Below are 17,519 nucleotides of genomic sequence, written 5' to 3'. Positions count from 1 at the left end.
ACAGAGGTGGCCAGGAGGAGAAGAGGGGGCATCAAAAGGAGACACAGATACAGCCACTGATCAGTTCCCTAAGTGCTCTCTACAGTCTGGATCCTCAGAGATGTTCATGGAGTTACACAGAGACAAGACGAGGGAGGGAGGAGACAGAGGTGGCCAGGAGGAGAAGAGGGGGAATCAAAAGGAGACACAGATACAGCCAGTGATCAGTTCCCTAAGTGCTCTCTACAGTCTGGATCCTCAGAGATGTTCATGGAGTTACACAGAGACGAGAAGAGGGAGGGAGGAGACAGGTGGCCAGGAGGAGAAGAGGGGGCATCAAAAGGAGAGAGCCAGATCCAGCCAGTGATCAGTTCCCTAAGTGTTCTCCACAGCCCAGAACACACAAAGAGATTCACAGAGTTGGGTAGAGAAGAGAAGGGGGAGGGGGGAGACAGAGGCGACCTGGTGGAGAAAAAGGAGAGTCAAAAGGAGGAGTGAGCAATCAGGCCAGTGATCTCACTCCCAAGTAAAAATGGGTATTGAAGATTGGGTTCCTAAAGGTAGAAAATTGATAACAAATACCAAAAAGCAAAGATTAAAAATCTAGAGTAGAGGTTAGATTCTCAAAAATACAATATTAAAGAAGTAATAGAGGACTTAAAAATAACAAATTTTTTTTTAAATTTAAAAAATGGTAATAGTAAAAATATATCTAGGACTGACTCTGGTGTTGTTGTGGACAGTGTGAGGTCAGGTTCATTTTCAGATAGTTCCTTGATCCGGCTTATACTTCTCAAGATCTATAGGCCCCTTCTTATGTAATCAGTGCTAACTGCAGGGTTTTAATCTATTGCACCTGTCACTTCCAAACTGGTTCCCTCTGTTTATTTTAGCTTCTGTTTGCTGGTCTCTTCAGTGTGTAATTTCTGCCCTGACACAAGGGGGCGGTGATGGTCACTTTTTTAGGCTAACTTGTTCAGTTGTGCTGTGGGGAGGGAGGAACGCTACAAACAAATATCGCTGGCATGTGTGGGGAGTGCTCACAGTGTCTCAGCCGGGTTTGGCCCTGGTGAAAGCACATGGTGTGTGTGCTTTCCCAGTCTACACTGCTCAGGCTCTAGGTTGCTCTGCTATGAACTGTCTGAGGTGGGCCCTGGGTTGTGTGCACTTCCCAGGCCTAAGCTGCTCAGGTTCAGGTTCTTGGGTACTCCACAAGGCGCAGACTTGGTCGGGCCTGCGTTTTGTGTCCTTCCCAGGTCTGAGCAGCTCAGGTGACCAGGTGCTTGGTGAGTGCAGTCCCCCCCAGTTGGGGGCTGCATCTTCTTGCCTCCCCTATCCCAGCTGGTCAGTTTTCTGGGTGTACAACCAGCGTGCCTTCTCAGGTGCACCGTGTGTCTCTTCTGGGGAGCTGATCTCTGGCTGCGACCCTCCCGGCTGATGTCGACTGTCCAGAATCCCAAAAAGTCTTGGTTAGCAACAAAGCCTGCTTGCAGTTTGGTAGATGATTCCTCTCTGGGGCCGCAATTGCTCCCTTTCGGCTCTGGCTGCCCTCACCTGCCTGTCTCTGGCAGGGGATGGGCTGGTCCACAGCCGGCTAGCTCTGCTCGGTCCTTTGTTCTGTGAGTGGGCCTGGCAGTGTCTTAGGTTAGGGCTTTTCATGGGATAGCTATCCCACAGTCTGGGTTGCTATCTCAAGTTAGTTCCCTCAGATTGCCCTAGGGGCAGTCATGCCTGGTCCTTACCCTAAGCAATGCATCCTGCGCCTCCCTGTCCAGTCCCCGCTTGCTAGTGGCAGGTGCGAGCCTCTGCTCTGCTTCTTCTCTGGGAGATGCCGTTAGCTACGTAATCTGTGGGTTTTAATTGTTTATTTATTTTTCTTCCTAGTTACGTTGCCCTCTGAGGTTCCAAGACTCATCACAGACTCGCTGGTGAGAGTGTTTCCTGGTGTTTGGAAACTTCTCTCTTTTTAAAGACTCCCTTCCCTGGACGGATCTCTGTCCCTATCTCTTTAGTCTCTCTTTTTATCTTTTATGTTTTTTCTTACCTCCTTTCAAAGACAATGGGCTGCCTTTCTGGGTGCCTGATGTCCTCTGCCAGCATTCAGAAGTTGTTTTGTGGAATTTGCTCAGCATTCAAATGTTCTTTTGATTAATTTGTCGGGGAGAAAGTGGTCTCCCTGTCCTATTCCTCCGCCATCTTAGGACCGCCCCCTCTACTTTTTTCAATTCCACTCAGCTAAACAAACACCTTTTCATTCTTCTCACTTCCGTGTTACCTGCCTACTACTCCCTATAGTAGTACAAATCCATAGGTGAAGAAGAAGTAGAAGATGGAAGGAGAAAAAAAAAAAACAACATGTAAAATTCTTCCTGCAGTTCATGGTGAGTGGGTGGTAACTTTATCTGAATTTGGTGAGAGGATTTTGAGCTGAACGGTCCATTCTAAAGGAGATCAATCCTGGGTGTTCATTGGAAGGACTGATGCTAAAGCTGAAACTCCAATACTTTGGCCACCTCATGCGAAGAGTTGACTCACTGGAAAAGACTCTGATGCTGGGAGGGATTGGGGGCGGGAGGAGAAGGGGACGACAGAGAATGAGATGGCTGGATGGCATCACCGACTCGATGGACATGAGTTTGAGTGAACTCCGGGAGTTGTTGATGGACAGGGAGGCCTGGCGTGCTGTGATTCATGGGGTCATAAAGAGTCGGACACGACTGAGCGACTGAACTGAACTGAACTGAAACTATAACGCTATCAATATTTACATGTGATTGAAAGGGTCAAAGGGAGTGAAAGAAAATAGATGTGGCCAGAGAAATGATTAGGAAAGATAGAGGCACCATTAAATAGTAAACTTTAACTTCCTCACTTGGAAAATGAAGTCAGTATCATTACTTGGCTAAGCAGTTTGCTGAATTCTTTGACTGTGTCTCAACAGCTATTAAGTCCATCTTTCATTTAAAAAAAAATTGGAATATAGCTAATTTGCTTCCTTGGTAGCTCAGTGGTAAAGAATCTACTTGGTAATGCAAAGGGTGTGGATTTGATCCTTGGGTCAGGAAGATCCTCTGGAGAAGGAAATGGCAACCCACTACAGTATTCTTGTGTGGGAAACTCATGGACAGAGGAACCTGGTGGGCTGTAGTCGAGGGCTCACAGAGAGTTGGACACAACTTAGCAACTAAAACAACAACAAAATAGCTAATTTACAAGTGTAAGCAAAGTGATTCAGCTATATATATGTATACATACACATACACGTGCATACATACATATATATTTTTCAGACCTTTTCCATTATCTTGCATGTTTTCTAAGGTCTCCATCTTATTGTTTAGATAATTAATGTGCTTGTTTTAAACCATCTTAGTTCTATGAATGTGAGACCTTTATTTTTCTGAAGATCTTGATTATTTTGTGGCTCTTTTCTGATCATTCTATTAATTATGTTTTTAGTATTCAGGTTATTCTTTTAATTGACATAGTGCATGAATTTGTTGACACTCCTTACATGTTTTGGTTGCTGTCTGTGAGCTCGTCTTTTACAGAGTACTCTTAACGTCTTGATCTGGGATAGCTCTTGCTCAGATAGCTGCTTGCTTATTACATTCTTCTTGATGTATATTATAACTCCTCACCAAAGAGAATTTCCTTACTTATTTGTAATTTGGTTTTTGTTCACACATCTATATTTTACACAGACATACCTTGGAGATATTGAGGGTTCATTTCCAGACCACAGCAATAAAGTGAATATAGGAATAAAGCAAGTCACACAGTCTTTTGGTTTCTCAGTGCACATAAAAGTTCTTTTTATACTATACTGTCACTGTACTGTAGTCTGTAACTGTACCATAGCATTATTTATAAAAAAATTTTCATGCCTTAATTAAAAATTATTTTATTACTAGATATCTAACCATAGCTATTTATGAATAACTTTCCTTCAGCGAGTAGTGGTAGTAACTAGTAACATTAAAGATCTTTGATCACAAATCACTACAACAAATATAATAGAAATGAAAAATCTTGAAATATTGAAAGAATTGCCAAGATGTGATACAGAGATAGGAAGTAAGCAAATGCTGTGGGAAAAATGATGCCAATAGTCTTGCTTGATGTATGGTTGCCACAAACCTTCAGTTTGTAAAAAATGCAATGTCTTCAAAGTGCAGTAAGACAAGTTATAGGTCTGTATTGTTAAAATATAATTTCTCCAGGTTTTATATAATGAGAAGGTAATCTCTGTTATCTTGAAGTGAACAGTCTAAAACAGTTTTAACATACAATACGTGGAACAAGTTTAATCCTATTTATCTTAGCTTATCATTTGCAGTTTTCTCTCATAATCTCCTTTAGGAATAGAACATGTCAAGACAGTTTTTAAAGAGGTCAAATATCTTATACAGGATAGAGAAATTGACATGGTGGCTTGCAGTTATATAAGAAAACGTACATTCACATGAACCAGAAACCTTCCAGAATGGAAAGTGTTAAGTTTTATTAAGGCAGTAGACTTTTTCTCTTTTAGAATTTCAGAACTTCTGTATTATATTGTTTTTTAAAGAGAATATATATTCTGAATAACTTTAAAAAAATTATACCACTTATACAGAGCCCCATTTAAAGTACCCAGTTACCTATAGGACAAAGTTAAAAGTTCTCCACTGAATATCCCCAAAGCTCTTCACACGTCTGTTCCCAAATTGCTCCCCTTATCTCCCTCTGTCTCTTATACCTCATCTAATTGGTCTTGTCGTCCCTATCCTTGATCTTGATGCTACTATTTCTTTTTTTTTTTTTTTTACCGTATTTTAAGGATTGAAACTTATTTTTGCAGGGTCATTTTTATAGGTACAGGACTCTGGTTCTTCTGGTCCATTGTCTTACTGAGTTTCCTTGGGATCCTGGCTGCCTACACATCATTGCTGTTGGTGAGTTTCTCCCACTCCTTTCACATGAGTAGCCAGCCTCCCTAGGTGCTCTGTCTGTGGCATGGTTTTCAGTTGGTGCTGGGAGCCCTCAGAACCTCAGATCGCACTTGGCAGAGTTGGCATTTATATTAGCCACTTGAATATTAGGCAGAAGGGATAGATGGAGGAAAAAAGGCTTGTGCTGTTAGAGGACGTGTCTTACCACTGTGACCCTTAGAAAGAGTGGTAGAACATCCTTTTTCTCTTCTCCTGTTTCATAGCCTATTTCCTGGTTCACTTAGTATTATGCTCATACCTTTACGTGGCAGTACCTTTACATATTGAGCTACTCATTCCATAGCCTATCCCCTAAGAGTAAGTCTTTCTGGGTCTTATAAATTAGCTAGCTTGTCAAACCTGTTCTAATGCACAATTGCTAGTCCCTTAGTCCCATTGCACTAACCTGGTGGCTCAGAGAGTAAAGCGTCTGCCTGTAATATGGGAGACTCGGGTTCAATCCCTGGGTCAGGATCCTCTGGAGAAGGAAATGGCAACCTACTCCAGTCCTTTTGCCAGGAGAATTCCAAAGACTGAGAAACCTGGTAAGCTGCAGTCCATGGGGTCGCAAGAGTCAGACTTGACTGAGCGACTTCACTTAGTCCAGGTGCAGAATACATTTTAACAAATGTCTTTAGGCAGTAGAGATCCTGCCTATGTTTCCTGACACAGTAGGGTCATGCAGTATGAGAAATTCAGGCTGGGAAACAGAGGACTTTGAAGAAGTGGAAAGCTTGTGAAAGACTGATTCTTAGGTAACTGGAGTTTTTCAGTGCCCTTTTATACATGGGGCCTATATATCTTTCTCTGATTTCACGATTCCTTGTCTCCACTGATTTCCTGTCTGATACAGAAGAACCCAACCCCCAAATCAGTTAATATTTGCCTTAATTTTTCTTTCAACAAAATGTGTTGGTCATTATATGAGTGATAAGTACTGAGGATACAGAAATCAACAAGACACATGCAGTTTTTGTTTTCATGTGGGGCACTTCAGAGTGATAGGTATGAGATATAAAGTTATAATAGTCCTTAAATCTTAAAAGATGATGCCGTTAAAGTGCTGCACTCAATATGCCAGCAAATTTGGAAAACTCAACAGTGGCCACAGAACTGGAAAAGGTCAGTTTTTATTCCAGTTCCAAAGAAAGGCAATGCCAAAGAATGCTCAAACTACCACACAATTGCACTCATCTCACATGATAGCAAAGTAATGCTCAAAATTCTCCAAGCCAGGTTCAACAGTGTGTGACCTGGGAACTTCCAGATGTTTGTGCTGGATTTAGTAAAGCCAGAGGAACCAGAAATCAAATTGCCAACATCCGTTGGATCATCAAAAAAGCAAGAGAGTTCCAGAAAAATACCTACTTCTGCTTTATTGACTGCACCAAAGCCCTTGACTGTGTGGATCACAACAGACTGTGGAAAATTCTTTTACAGATGGGAATGCCAGACCACCTTACCTGCCTCCTGAGAAATCTGTATGCAGGTCAGGAAGCAACAGTTATAACTGGATATGGAACGACAAACTGGTTCCAAATTGGGAATGGAGTACGTCATGGCTGATTATTGTTACTGTGCTTATTAAACTTATATGCAGAGCATATCATGCAAAATGCCAGGCTGAATGAAGCACAAACTGTAATCAAGATTGCTGGGAGAAATATCAATAACGTCAGATATGCAGATGACACCACCCTTATGGCAGAAAGTGAAGAAGAACTAAAGAGTCTCTTGATGAAAGCCAAAGAGGAGAGTGAAAAAGCTGGTTTAAAACTCAACATTCAGAAAACTAAGATCATGGCATCTGGTCCCATCACTCCATGGCAAATAGATGGGGAAACAGCAGAAACAGTGACAGACTCTATTCTTGGGCTCCAAAATTATTGCAGATGATGACTGCAGCCATGAAATTAAAAGATGCCTCCTCCTTGGAAGAAAAGCTATGACCAACCTAGACAGCATATTAAAAAACAGAGAAATTACTTGGCTGACAAAGGTCTGTATAGTCAAAACTATGGTTTTTCCAGTAGTCATGTATGGATGTGAGAGTTGGACTATAAAGAAAGCTGAGCGCTGAAGAATTGATGCTTTTGAACTGTGGTGTTGGAGAAGACTCTTGAGAGTCTCTTGGACTGCAAAGAGATGCAACCAGTCAATCCTAAAGAAAATCAGTCCTGATTTTTGGAAGGACTGATGCTGAAGCTGAAACTCCAATGCTTTGACCATCTGATGTGAAGAACTGACTCATTTGAAAAGACCCTGATGCTGGGAAAGATTTAAAGCGGAAACAGAAGGGGACGACAGAGGATGAGATGGTTGGATGGCATCACCGATTCAATGGACATGAGTTTGAGTAAACTGCAAGTTGGTGATGGACAGGGAGGGCTGGTGTGCTGCAGTCCATGGGGTCACAACGAGTCGGACACGACTGAGTGACTGAACTGAACTCAGGGGATGTTGATGGAAAAGGAATAACATCATTTTAGATAGGCTTGTAACAGACTTTGGAAGGCCTGAAAAGTGAGCTAGTTCATTAAGCGTAAATCATATTTCTATTTAGGAAAATCATCCTGGATGTTGTGGTGTGGAGCCTCAGCCTTCTGAGCCTCAGTTTCTTTTCTTCCAAATGAGCAAGATAATATTTAATAAAATGATATTTTATAAGGCTGAATAAAGAAGAAGTGAACTATATTCATGAAATTGTTTTGATAAAAATCTGTCAAATACATTCTCTCATTCATATCCTAAGCATCTGAAGACTCTGTTTCTCTGTTCCTGTCTCCACACTGACTTGGTGACTGGCTAGATTTAGCTTCAAATTCTATCTAAGATTTATTGACTAAATACTGATGTTAATGATAGTGGCTAGTAGTTATAACAGTGGCACTGGTTCCTCAAGAAAGGTTTTTTAGATGACCCTTGGAAAGGCTGGCCCCTGACCTCTGTTCTCTAAGAAGTGACTGAGTAATACCTACCAAGAAATTGGTAGGAACTTAAGAAAGATATCAGTATAATTACTTTGCAAAGTCCCAGAGAAGATAATAATAAATTCTTCCAGGGGTTGCTGGTGAAAGGTACAAGTAGGAGGTGATACGTGAACTTTCTTTGAAGCTTCAGTGGCATGGGAAGGGAGAGAGCTTTTTAGCAGAAGAACAGAATGCCTAATTCCTAGCATATGAAAACTGCTGATGTAGCAAGCAGTGAATGTAATACCAGACTGTGAAAGAATTTTGAATTCAGGAAAGTGTTTTTGGCAGCATCTTGGGGATTTCAAAATAATCTTTTTTGTTTGTTTTTCTTTTTTCAGGTACTTGGGTTTTTGTTGCTTTGGGAGGGGATTGAATTGTACCTGCACTGGTGTCATAAGGTAGGACATCTAGATCTTCATAGGAGTTCTGAGACCAGGACTGAATGTGCCTCTTTAGCATTGTGTCAAATACAGAGCTTCCCTTTGTTTTGTTGTTCCCTTATATAAAAAAAGTCTACTTACACCGTTTTAATTGAAATGGTTAAATTTGTAAGAAAGGTAACTGATGTACTGAAGGAACTGAACCTAAACTTTTTCTCCCTGCTATGGACTCTGTGACTCTGTCCTTCTCATTCCCATAAAATCTTAGGCAAGCTCTGTTATTTTCCCAGTCCTTTACAGTCACAAGCACAGTCTTGTTTCATTCATTAAAAATTTCACTTCACTCCAACTTCATGAAGTATTTCACTTCCCCTATTTCACATGACCCAGGCCTGGGAACCTGCAGTGGTAGAAAGAGCATGATTGTCCTTTTACCTTTCTTCCGGAGTATGGCTCAGGGGAAGGAGAGATAGGATAAAAGAACACAGTCCCACAGGGAGGTGTTGTTTCTATCAGGACCAAGTAAATGCAGTTGTTGGCTCTTAACCGCATGGATTTTTCCATTTGTATTTTCAGAGACCCTTCTGCTGACTTCCCTGGTGGCTTAGATGATAAAGTGTCTGCCTACAATGTGGGAGACCCGGGTTCAGTCCCTGAGTTGGGAAGATCTCTTGGAGAAGGAAATGGCAACCCACTCCAGTATTCTTGTCTGGAAAATCCCATGGATGGAGGAGCCTGGTAGGCTACAGTCCATGGGGTTACAAAGAGTTGGACAGGACTGAGCGACTTCACTGTCACTTTCACTTTCTGCTGAGAACCTTGATTGCAACTCTCTTGATAAAGTGATTGTCTGTCTTCCTGTATGCCCTGATGCTTCTCTGCTGAGGTCCTTTTGACTCTCCTGTAGTTTGAAGCCCTTTAAAGTTATATTGGCAATTACAAAGGATCCATACCTCTTCTGAGGAAGCAGTCATTACTGATCCAACATCTGAAGACATGCAGCTCATTTCCAACATTGCCTCCCTTGTCTTATACTGACATGGGCTTGAGCATCTCCAGCACAGCCTCTTGGTATTTATAGACTTTTCTTTAGGCATGATTTTCCTTGTATTTCCTCAAATCCAGGAGCATGTCAAATTCTGTGAGTGCTCTCCTTAAATTTCCTCTTTTTCAAAAGGAAAATATGAACTGAAAATATAAATTTAAGGATTAGAACAGATGGAAATTGAAGTTGTAAGTTCTTATAGGGAAAGAGTGTAGACTGAAAAGTACATGAATAGGCCTGTTGAGATCACCATCTATTTTGTAATTGGGAGAGCATGATCAGTTAGTTACTACCAAGTTATAACCCTATGGGTTGTACCATTCTGATTATCATTCTAGCCTTGTGCCTTTTACAGAAACCATGCTTACCTTGCCCCTGGCAGTGAGTGCTGCTTCTTGGTCTCTGCCACAGTAGAATCTCATCATTGCCTTTGAACTCAGGAAGCCAGTTTGAGTGGCAACACCCCTCACCTTTATCCAGGCATAAAGCAATGGCCACTATGGTGCTTTTCAAGGATGCTGACACTTTCTCACTATGTGTTTTTCATTGTCCTCTGAGACCACTCATAGAGCCCAGTATGGTGTGGGTTAGCTTATTATAGGTGATAGCATTCCAGAAACCTTTTCTCAATAAACCATTGAATTCTTTCTTCCATATTACACCAAGAAATCACTGGCATCCCAATTTTATAATGCATCAGCTACCATTTTTTAAAAAATTGAAGTATAGTTGGTTTACAGTATTATATTAGTGTTAGGTATGTAACATAGTGATCAATATATTTATATTTTATTCCATTTAAAGTTATTATAAGCTGTTGGCTATATTCCCTGTGCTGTACATAACATCTTTATATCTTGCTAAGTTTTATATCTAGTAGTTAGTGTCTCTTAATCCCCTTTCCCTATCTAGCTCCTCCCCTACTCCTTTCTCTGCTAGTAGCCACTAGTTTGTTTTCTGTATCTGTCAGTCTGTTTTTGTTCTATTATATTCATTCATTTATTTAGTATATTCTGTGTATGCATGAAAACATACAGTATTTCTCATTCTCAGTCTCCTGTATTTTACTAAGCATAGTATCCTCCAGGCCATCCATTTTTTGCAAATGGCAAGTTCCATTCTTTTTTATGTCCTAGTTGTATTCCATTGTGTATAAGTACATACATACACACATACACACACACCCACACCCATCACATCTTTTTATCCATTCATCTGTTGTTGATGAACAGTTAGGTTGCTTCCACATCCTAGCTATTGTAAATAAAGCTGATATGAGCATTGGGGTGCATATTTCTTTTTGAATTGATGTTTTCATTTTCTTTAGCATAACCCCAGGACTGGAATTGCTGGAACATATGGTAGTTCTGTTTTCAGTTTTTTTGAGGACCCTCCATATTGTGTTTCATAGTGGTTGTATTAATTTGCGTTTGTACCAGTGTGTACTAGGATCCCCTTTTTTCCACATCCTTGCCAACATTTATTATTTGTTGAGTTTTTGAAAATAGCCATTCTGATAGGTGTGAGGTGAAACCTCATTGTGGTTTTGCTTTGCATTTTTCTGATGATTAGTGATGTTGAGCATCTTTCATGTGCCTTTTTCGCCATCTCTATGTTTTCTTTAGAAACATGTCTATTCAGGTCTTGTGCCCAATTTTAAATTGGGCCGTTTCACCCAAAACCTCTAGGACACTGTAAAAGCAGTGCTAAGGGGAAGGTTCATAGCAATACAGGCTTACCTCAAGAAACAAGAAAAAAGTCAACTAAATAACCTAACTCTACAACTAAAGCAACTAGAAAAGGAAGAAATGAAGAACCCCAGGGTTAGTAAAAAGAAAGAAATCTTAAAAATTAGGGCAGAAATAAATGCAAAAGAAACGAGAGAGCATAGCAAAAATCAACAAAGCCAAAGGCTGATTCTTTGAGAAGATAAATAAAATGGACACACCATTAGCCAGACTCATCAAGCAACAAAGGGAGAAAAATCAAATCAACAAAATTAGAAATGAAAATGGAGAGATCACAACAGGCAACACAGAAATACAAAGGATCATAAGAGACTACTATCAGCAATTATATGCCAATAAAATGGACAGCTTGGAAGAAATGGACAGATTCTTAGAAAAGTACAACTTTCCCAAACTGAACCAAGAAGAAATAGAAAATCTTAACAGACCCATCACAAGCCCGGAAATTGAAACTGTAAACAGAAATCTTCCAGCAAACAAAAGCCCGGGTCCAGACGGCTTCACAGCTGAATTCTACCAAAAATTTAGAGAAGAGATAACACCTATCCTACTCAAACTCTTCCAGAAAATTTCAGAGGAAGGTAAACTTCCAAGCTCATTCTATGAGGCCACCATCACCCTAATACCAAAACCTGACAAAGATGCCACAAAAAAGAAAACTACAGGCCAATATCACTGATGAAAATAGATGCAAAAATCCTTAACAAAATTCTAGCAATCAGAATCCAACAACATATTAAAAAGATCATACATCATGACCAAGTGGGCTTTATCCCAGGAATGCAAGGATTCTTCAATACCCACAAATCAATCAATGTAATACACCACATTAACAGACTGAAAAATAAAAGCCATATGATTATCTCAATAGATGCAGAGAAAGCCTTTGACAAAATTCAATATCCATTTATGATAATAACCCACCAGAAAGCAGAAATAGAAGGAACATACCTCAACGTAAGAAAAGCTATATATGACAAACCCACAGCAAACATTGTCCTCAATGGTGAAAAATTGAAAGCCATTTCCCCTAAAGTCAGGAACAAGACAAGGGTGCCCACTCTTACCACTACTATTCAACATAGGTTGGGAAGTTTTGGCCACAGCAATCAGAGCAGAAAAAGAAATGAAAGGAATCCAAATTGGAAAAGAAGAAGTAAAACTCTCACTGTTTGAAGATGACATGATCCTCTACATAGAAAACCCTAAAGACTCCACCAGAAAATTACTAGAGCTAATCAATAAATATAGTAAAGTTGCAGGATATAAAATCAACACACAGCAATCCCTTGCATTCCCATACACTAATGATGAGAAAGCAGAGAAATTAAGGAAACAATTCCATTCACCATTGCAATGAAAAGAAAATACTTAGGAATATATCTACCTAAAGAAGCAAAAGACCTATACAGAGAAAACTATAAAACACTGGTGAAAGAAATCCAAGGGGACACTAATAGATGGAGAAATATACCGTGTTCATGGATCGGAAGAATCAATATAGTGAAAATGAGTATACTACCCAAAGCAATCTATAGATTCAATGCAATTGCTATCAACTGCCCTCAGTATTTTTCACAGAGCTAGAACAAATAATTTCACAATTTGTATGGAAGTACAAAAAACCTCGAATAGCCAAAGCAATCTTGAGAAAGAAGAATGGAACTGGAGGAATCAACATGCAGGACTTCAGGCTCTACCTCAAAGCCACAGTCATCAAGACAGTATGGTACTGGCACAAGGACAGAAATATAGATCAATGGAACAAAATAGCCCAGAGATAAATCCACACACCTATGGACACCTTATCTTTGACAAAGGAGGCAAGAATATTCAATGGAGAAAAGACAATCTCTTTAACAAGTGGTGCTGGGAAAACTGGTCAACCACTTGTAAAAGAATGAAACTAGAACACTTTATAACACCAAACACAAAATTAAACTCAAAATGGATTAAAGATCTAAATGTAAGACCAGAAACTATAAAACTCCTAGAGGAGAACATAGGCAAAACACTCTCCAACATAAATCACAACAGGATCCTCCATGACCCACCTCCCAGAATATTGGAAATAAAAGCAAAAATAAACAAATGGGACCTAATTAAAATTTAAAGCTTCTGCACAGCAAAGGAAACTATAAGCAAGGTGAAAAGATCGCCTTCAGAATGGGAGAAAAATAATAGCAAATGAAACAATGAGCAAAGAATTAATCTCAAAAATATACAAGCAAATCCTGCAGCTCAATACCAGAAAAATAAATGACCCAATCAAAAAATGTGCCAAAGAACTAAACAGACATTTCTCCAAAGAAGACATACAGATGGATAGCAAACACATAAAAAGATGCTCAACATCACTCATTATCAGAGAAACGCAAATCTAAACCACAATGAGGTGCCATTTCACGCCAGTCAGAATGGCTGCTATCCAAAAGTCTACATGCAATAAATGCTGGAGAGGGTGTGGAGAAAAGGGAATCCTCTTACATGGTTGGTGGGAATGCAAACTAGTACAGCCACTATGGAGAAGAGTGTGGAGATTCCTTAAAAAACTGGAACTAGAACTGCCATACGACCCAGCCATCCCACTTCTGGGCATACACACTGAGGAATCCAGAATTGAAAGAGACACATGTACCCCAATGTTCATCACAGCACTGTTTATAATAGCCAGGACATGGAAGCAACCTAGATGTCCATCTGCAGATGAATGGATAAGAAAGCTTTGGTACATATACACAATGGAGTATTACTCAGCCATTAAAAAGAATGCATTTGAATCAGTTCTAATGAGGTGGATGAAACTGGAGCCTATTATACAGAGTGAAGTAAGCCAGAAAGAAAAACACCAATACAGTATACTAACGCATATATATGGAGTTTAGAAAGATGGTAACAATAATCCTGTATGCGAGACGGCAAAAGAGACACAGATGTATAGAACAGTCTTTTGGGCTCTGTGGGAGAGGGCAAGAGTGTGATGATTTGGGAGAATGGCATTGAAACATGTATATTATCATACATGAAATGAATTGCCAGTCCAGGTTCAATGCATGATACAGGATGCTTGGGGCTGGTGCACTGGGATGACCCAGAGGGATGATACAGGGAGGGACGTGGGAGGAGGGTTCAAGATGGGGAACACATGTACACCTGGGGCAGATTCATGCCAATGTACGGCAAAAACAATACAATATGGTAAAGTAATTAGCCTCCAATTAATTAAAAAATTAAAAAAAAATAAATTGGGTTGTTTCTTTTTTTAATGTTGAGCTGTATAAGCTCTTTATATAATTTTGAAGTTAACCCCTTATCAGGCTTATGATTTACACATATCTTCTCTCATTCAAACGATACTCTTTTCATTTTGTTAATTGTTCCTTTGCTGCATCAATTCAGTTCAGTCACTCAGCCATAACCGACTCTTTGGGACCCAATGAACTGCAGCACCTTAGGCCTCCCAGGGCAACACCAACTCCCGGAGCCCACCCAAACTCATGTCCATGGGCCATCCAACTTATGCCATCCAACCATCTCATCCTCTGTCGTCCCCTTCTCCTCCTGCCCTCAATCTTTCCTAGCATCAGGGTCTTTTCAAATGAGTCAGCTCTTCACAACAGGTGGCCAAAGTATTGGAGTTTCAGCTTCAACATCAGACCTTCCAATGAACACCCAGGACTGATCTTCTTTAGGATGGACTGGTTGGATCTCCTTGCAGTCCAAGGGACTCTCAAGAGTCTTCAACACCACAGTTCAAAAGCATCAATTCTTCAGCACTCAGCTTTCTTTATAGTCCAACTCTCACATCCATATGTGACTACTGGAAAAACCATAGCTTTGACGAGATGGACCTTTGTTGGCAGAGTATTGTCTCTGCTTTTTAATATACTGTCTAGGTTGGTCATAATTTTCCTTCCAAGGAGTAAGCGTCTTTTAATTTCATTGCTGAAATCACCATCTACAGTGATTTTGGAGACCAAAAAAATAAAGATTCTCACTGTTTCCAGTTTCCCCATCTATTTGCCATGAAGTGATAGGACCGGATGCCATGATCTTCGTTTTCTGAATGTTGAGCTTTCAGCCAACTTTTTCACTCTCTTCTTTCACTTTCATCAAGAGGCTCTTTAGTTCCTCTTCACTTTCTGCCATAAGGGTGGTGTCATCTGCATATCTGAGGTTATTAATATTTCTCCCGGCAATCTTGATTACAGCTTGTGCTTCTTCCAGCCCAGCATTTCTCATGATGTACTCTGCATATAGTTAAATAAGCAGGGTGACAATATACAGCCTTGACGTACTCCTTTTCCTATTTGGAAACAGTCAGTTGTTTTATGTCCAGTTCTAACTGTTGCTTCCTAACCTGCATATAGGTTTCTCAAGAGGCAGGTCAGGTGGTCCGGTATTCTCATCTCTTTCAGAATTTTCTGGTTTATTGTGATCCACACAGTCAAAGGGTTTGGCATAGTCAATAAAGGAGAAATAGATGATTTCCTGGAACTCTTTTTCTTTTTCCATGATCCAGCGGATGTTGGCAATTTGATCTCTTGTTCCTCTGCCTTTTCTAAAACCAACTTGAACACTGGGAAGTTCTCGGTTCACGTACTGTTGAAGCTTGGCTTGGAGAATTTTGAGCATGACTTTACTAGCGTGTGAGATGAGTGCAATTGTATGGTAGTTTGAGCATTCTTTGGAATTGCCTTTCTTTGGGATTGGAATGAAAACTGACTTTTCCAGTCCTGTGGCCACTGCTGAGTTTTCCAAATTTGCTGGCATGTTCAGTGCAGCACTTTCACAGCATCATCTTTCAGGATTTGAAATAGCACAACTGAAATTCCATCACCTCCACTAGCTTTGTTCATAGTGATGCTTCCTACGGCCCACTTGACTTCATATTCCAGGATATCTGGCTCTAGGTGAGTGATCACACCTTTGTGATTAACTGGGTCATGAAGATCTTTTTTTGTACAGTTCTTCTGTGTATCCTTGCCTCCTCTTCATAATATCTTCTGCTTCTGTCAGGTCCATACCATTTCTGTCCTTTATTGAGCCCATCTTTGCATGAAATGTTCCCTTGGTGTCTCTAATTTTCTTAAAGAAAAGAGCACAAGAGAAGACTCTACACATGGACATCACCAAATGGCCAACAGTGAAATCAGATTGATTATCTTCTTTGCAGCCAAAGATGTAGAATCTCTCTACAGTCAGCAAATGGAGACCAGAAGCTGACTGTGGCTCAGATCATGAACTCCTTATTGCCAAAATCAGACTTAAATTGAAGAAAGTGGGGAAAACCACTAAACCATTCAGGTATGACCTAAATCAAATCCTTTATGATTATACAGTGGAAGTGACAAATAGATTTAAGGGACTAGATTTGATAGACAGAGTACCTGATGAAATATGTACAGAGGTTTGTGACATTTTACAGGAGACAGGGATCAAGACCATCCCCAGGAAAAGAAATGCAAAAAAGCAAACTGTCTGTCTGAGGAGGCCTTACAAATAGCTGTGAAAAGAGAAGCGAAAAACGAAAGAGAAAAGGAAAGGTATACCCGTTTGAATGCAGAGTTCCTAAGAATAGCAAGTAGAGATAAGTAGGCCTTCCTCAGAGATCAATGCGAAAAAATAGAGGAAAACAATAGAATGGAAAAGACTAGAGATCTCTTCAAGAAAATTAGAGATACCAAGGGAACATTTCATGCAAAGATGGGCTCAATAAAGGAGAGAAATGGTATGAATCTTTGCTGTATATAAGCTTTTAATTTTAATTAGGTCTCATTTATTTATTTTTTTCCTTGCTTGAGGAGATATACCCAAAAAATATTCTAAGACTTACATCAAAGCATGTTATTTCCTTTGATTTCTGCTAGAAGTTTTATGATTTTCAGTTTTAAATTTAGGACTTTGATCCATTTTGAGTTTATTCTTATATATGGTGTGAGAAAATGTTCTAATTTCTTTCTTTTACATGTACCACTTTAGTTTTCCCAGCACCACTCATTGAAGAGACTGTCTTTTCCCCAGTGTACATTTTGTACACGTAAGCTACTATTGAGCCAAGGTTTCAGAAAATGAGACAAGCAGTTAGAATCATTTTACAGTATATAATACCTGAATTCTGTTATAGTGAATTCAGAATCTCTGGTAAGTGCACACTTATTAACAAATTTTGTTGTTGTTTTTGTTCAGTTACTAAGTCAAATCCAACTCTTTGTGACCTTATGAACTGCAGCACATCAGGCCTCCCTGTCCTTGCCTATATCCCTGAGTTTGCTCAAACTTATGTCCATTGAGTCAGTGATACATCCAGCCGTCTCTTCCTCTGTCTGTTGCTTTTCCTTTTGCCCTCAAACTTTCCCAGAATCAGGGTCTTTTCCAGTGAGTTGGCTTTTCCCATTAGGTGGCCAAAATATTAGAGCTTC

General features: G+C 40.0%; 1 protein-coding gene across 1 annotated transcript in view; it reads left to right on the top strand.

Annotated features, from left to right (window-relative positions):
• Nucleotides 1–17,519, top strand: part of LOC129548373 (glycerophosphodiester phosphodiesterase 6-like) — a 145,673-nt gene that overhangs the window by 29,954 nt on the left and 98,200 nt on the right. The window contains exons 3-4 of the mRNA XM_088832138.1: nucleotides 4,823–4,916; nucleotides 8,263–8,322. Of these exons, the coding sequence (XP_088688264.1) occupies nucleotides 4,823–4,916; nucleotides 8,263–8,322 (154 nt within the window). The remainder of the gene's footprint in view (nucleotides 1–4,822; nucleotides 4,917–8,262; nucleotides 8,323–17,519) is intronic.

The sequence above is a fragment of the Moschus berezovskii genome, chromosome 25 (genome assembly GCF_049115385.1).
Source record: "Moschus berezovskii isolate FMDL1 chromosome 25, NW_MosBer_1.0, whole genome shotgun sequence".
NCBI classification, from domain to species: domain Eukaryota; kingdom Metazoa; phylum Chordata; class Mammalia; order Artiodactyla; family Moschidae; genus Moschus; species Moschus berezovskii.
This window is presented reverse-complemented; position numbering and strand designations above follow the sequence as displayed.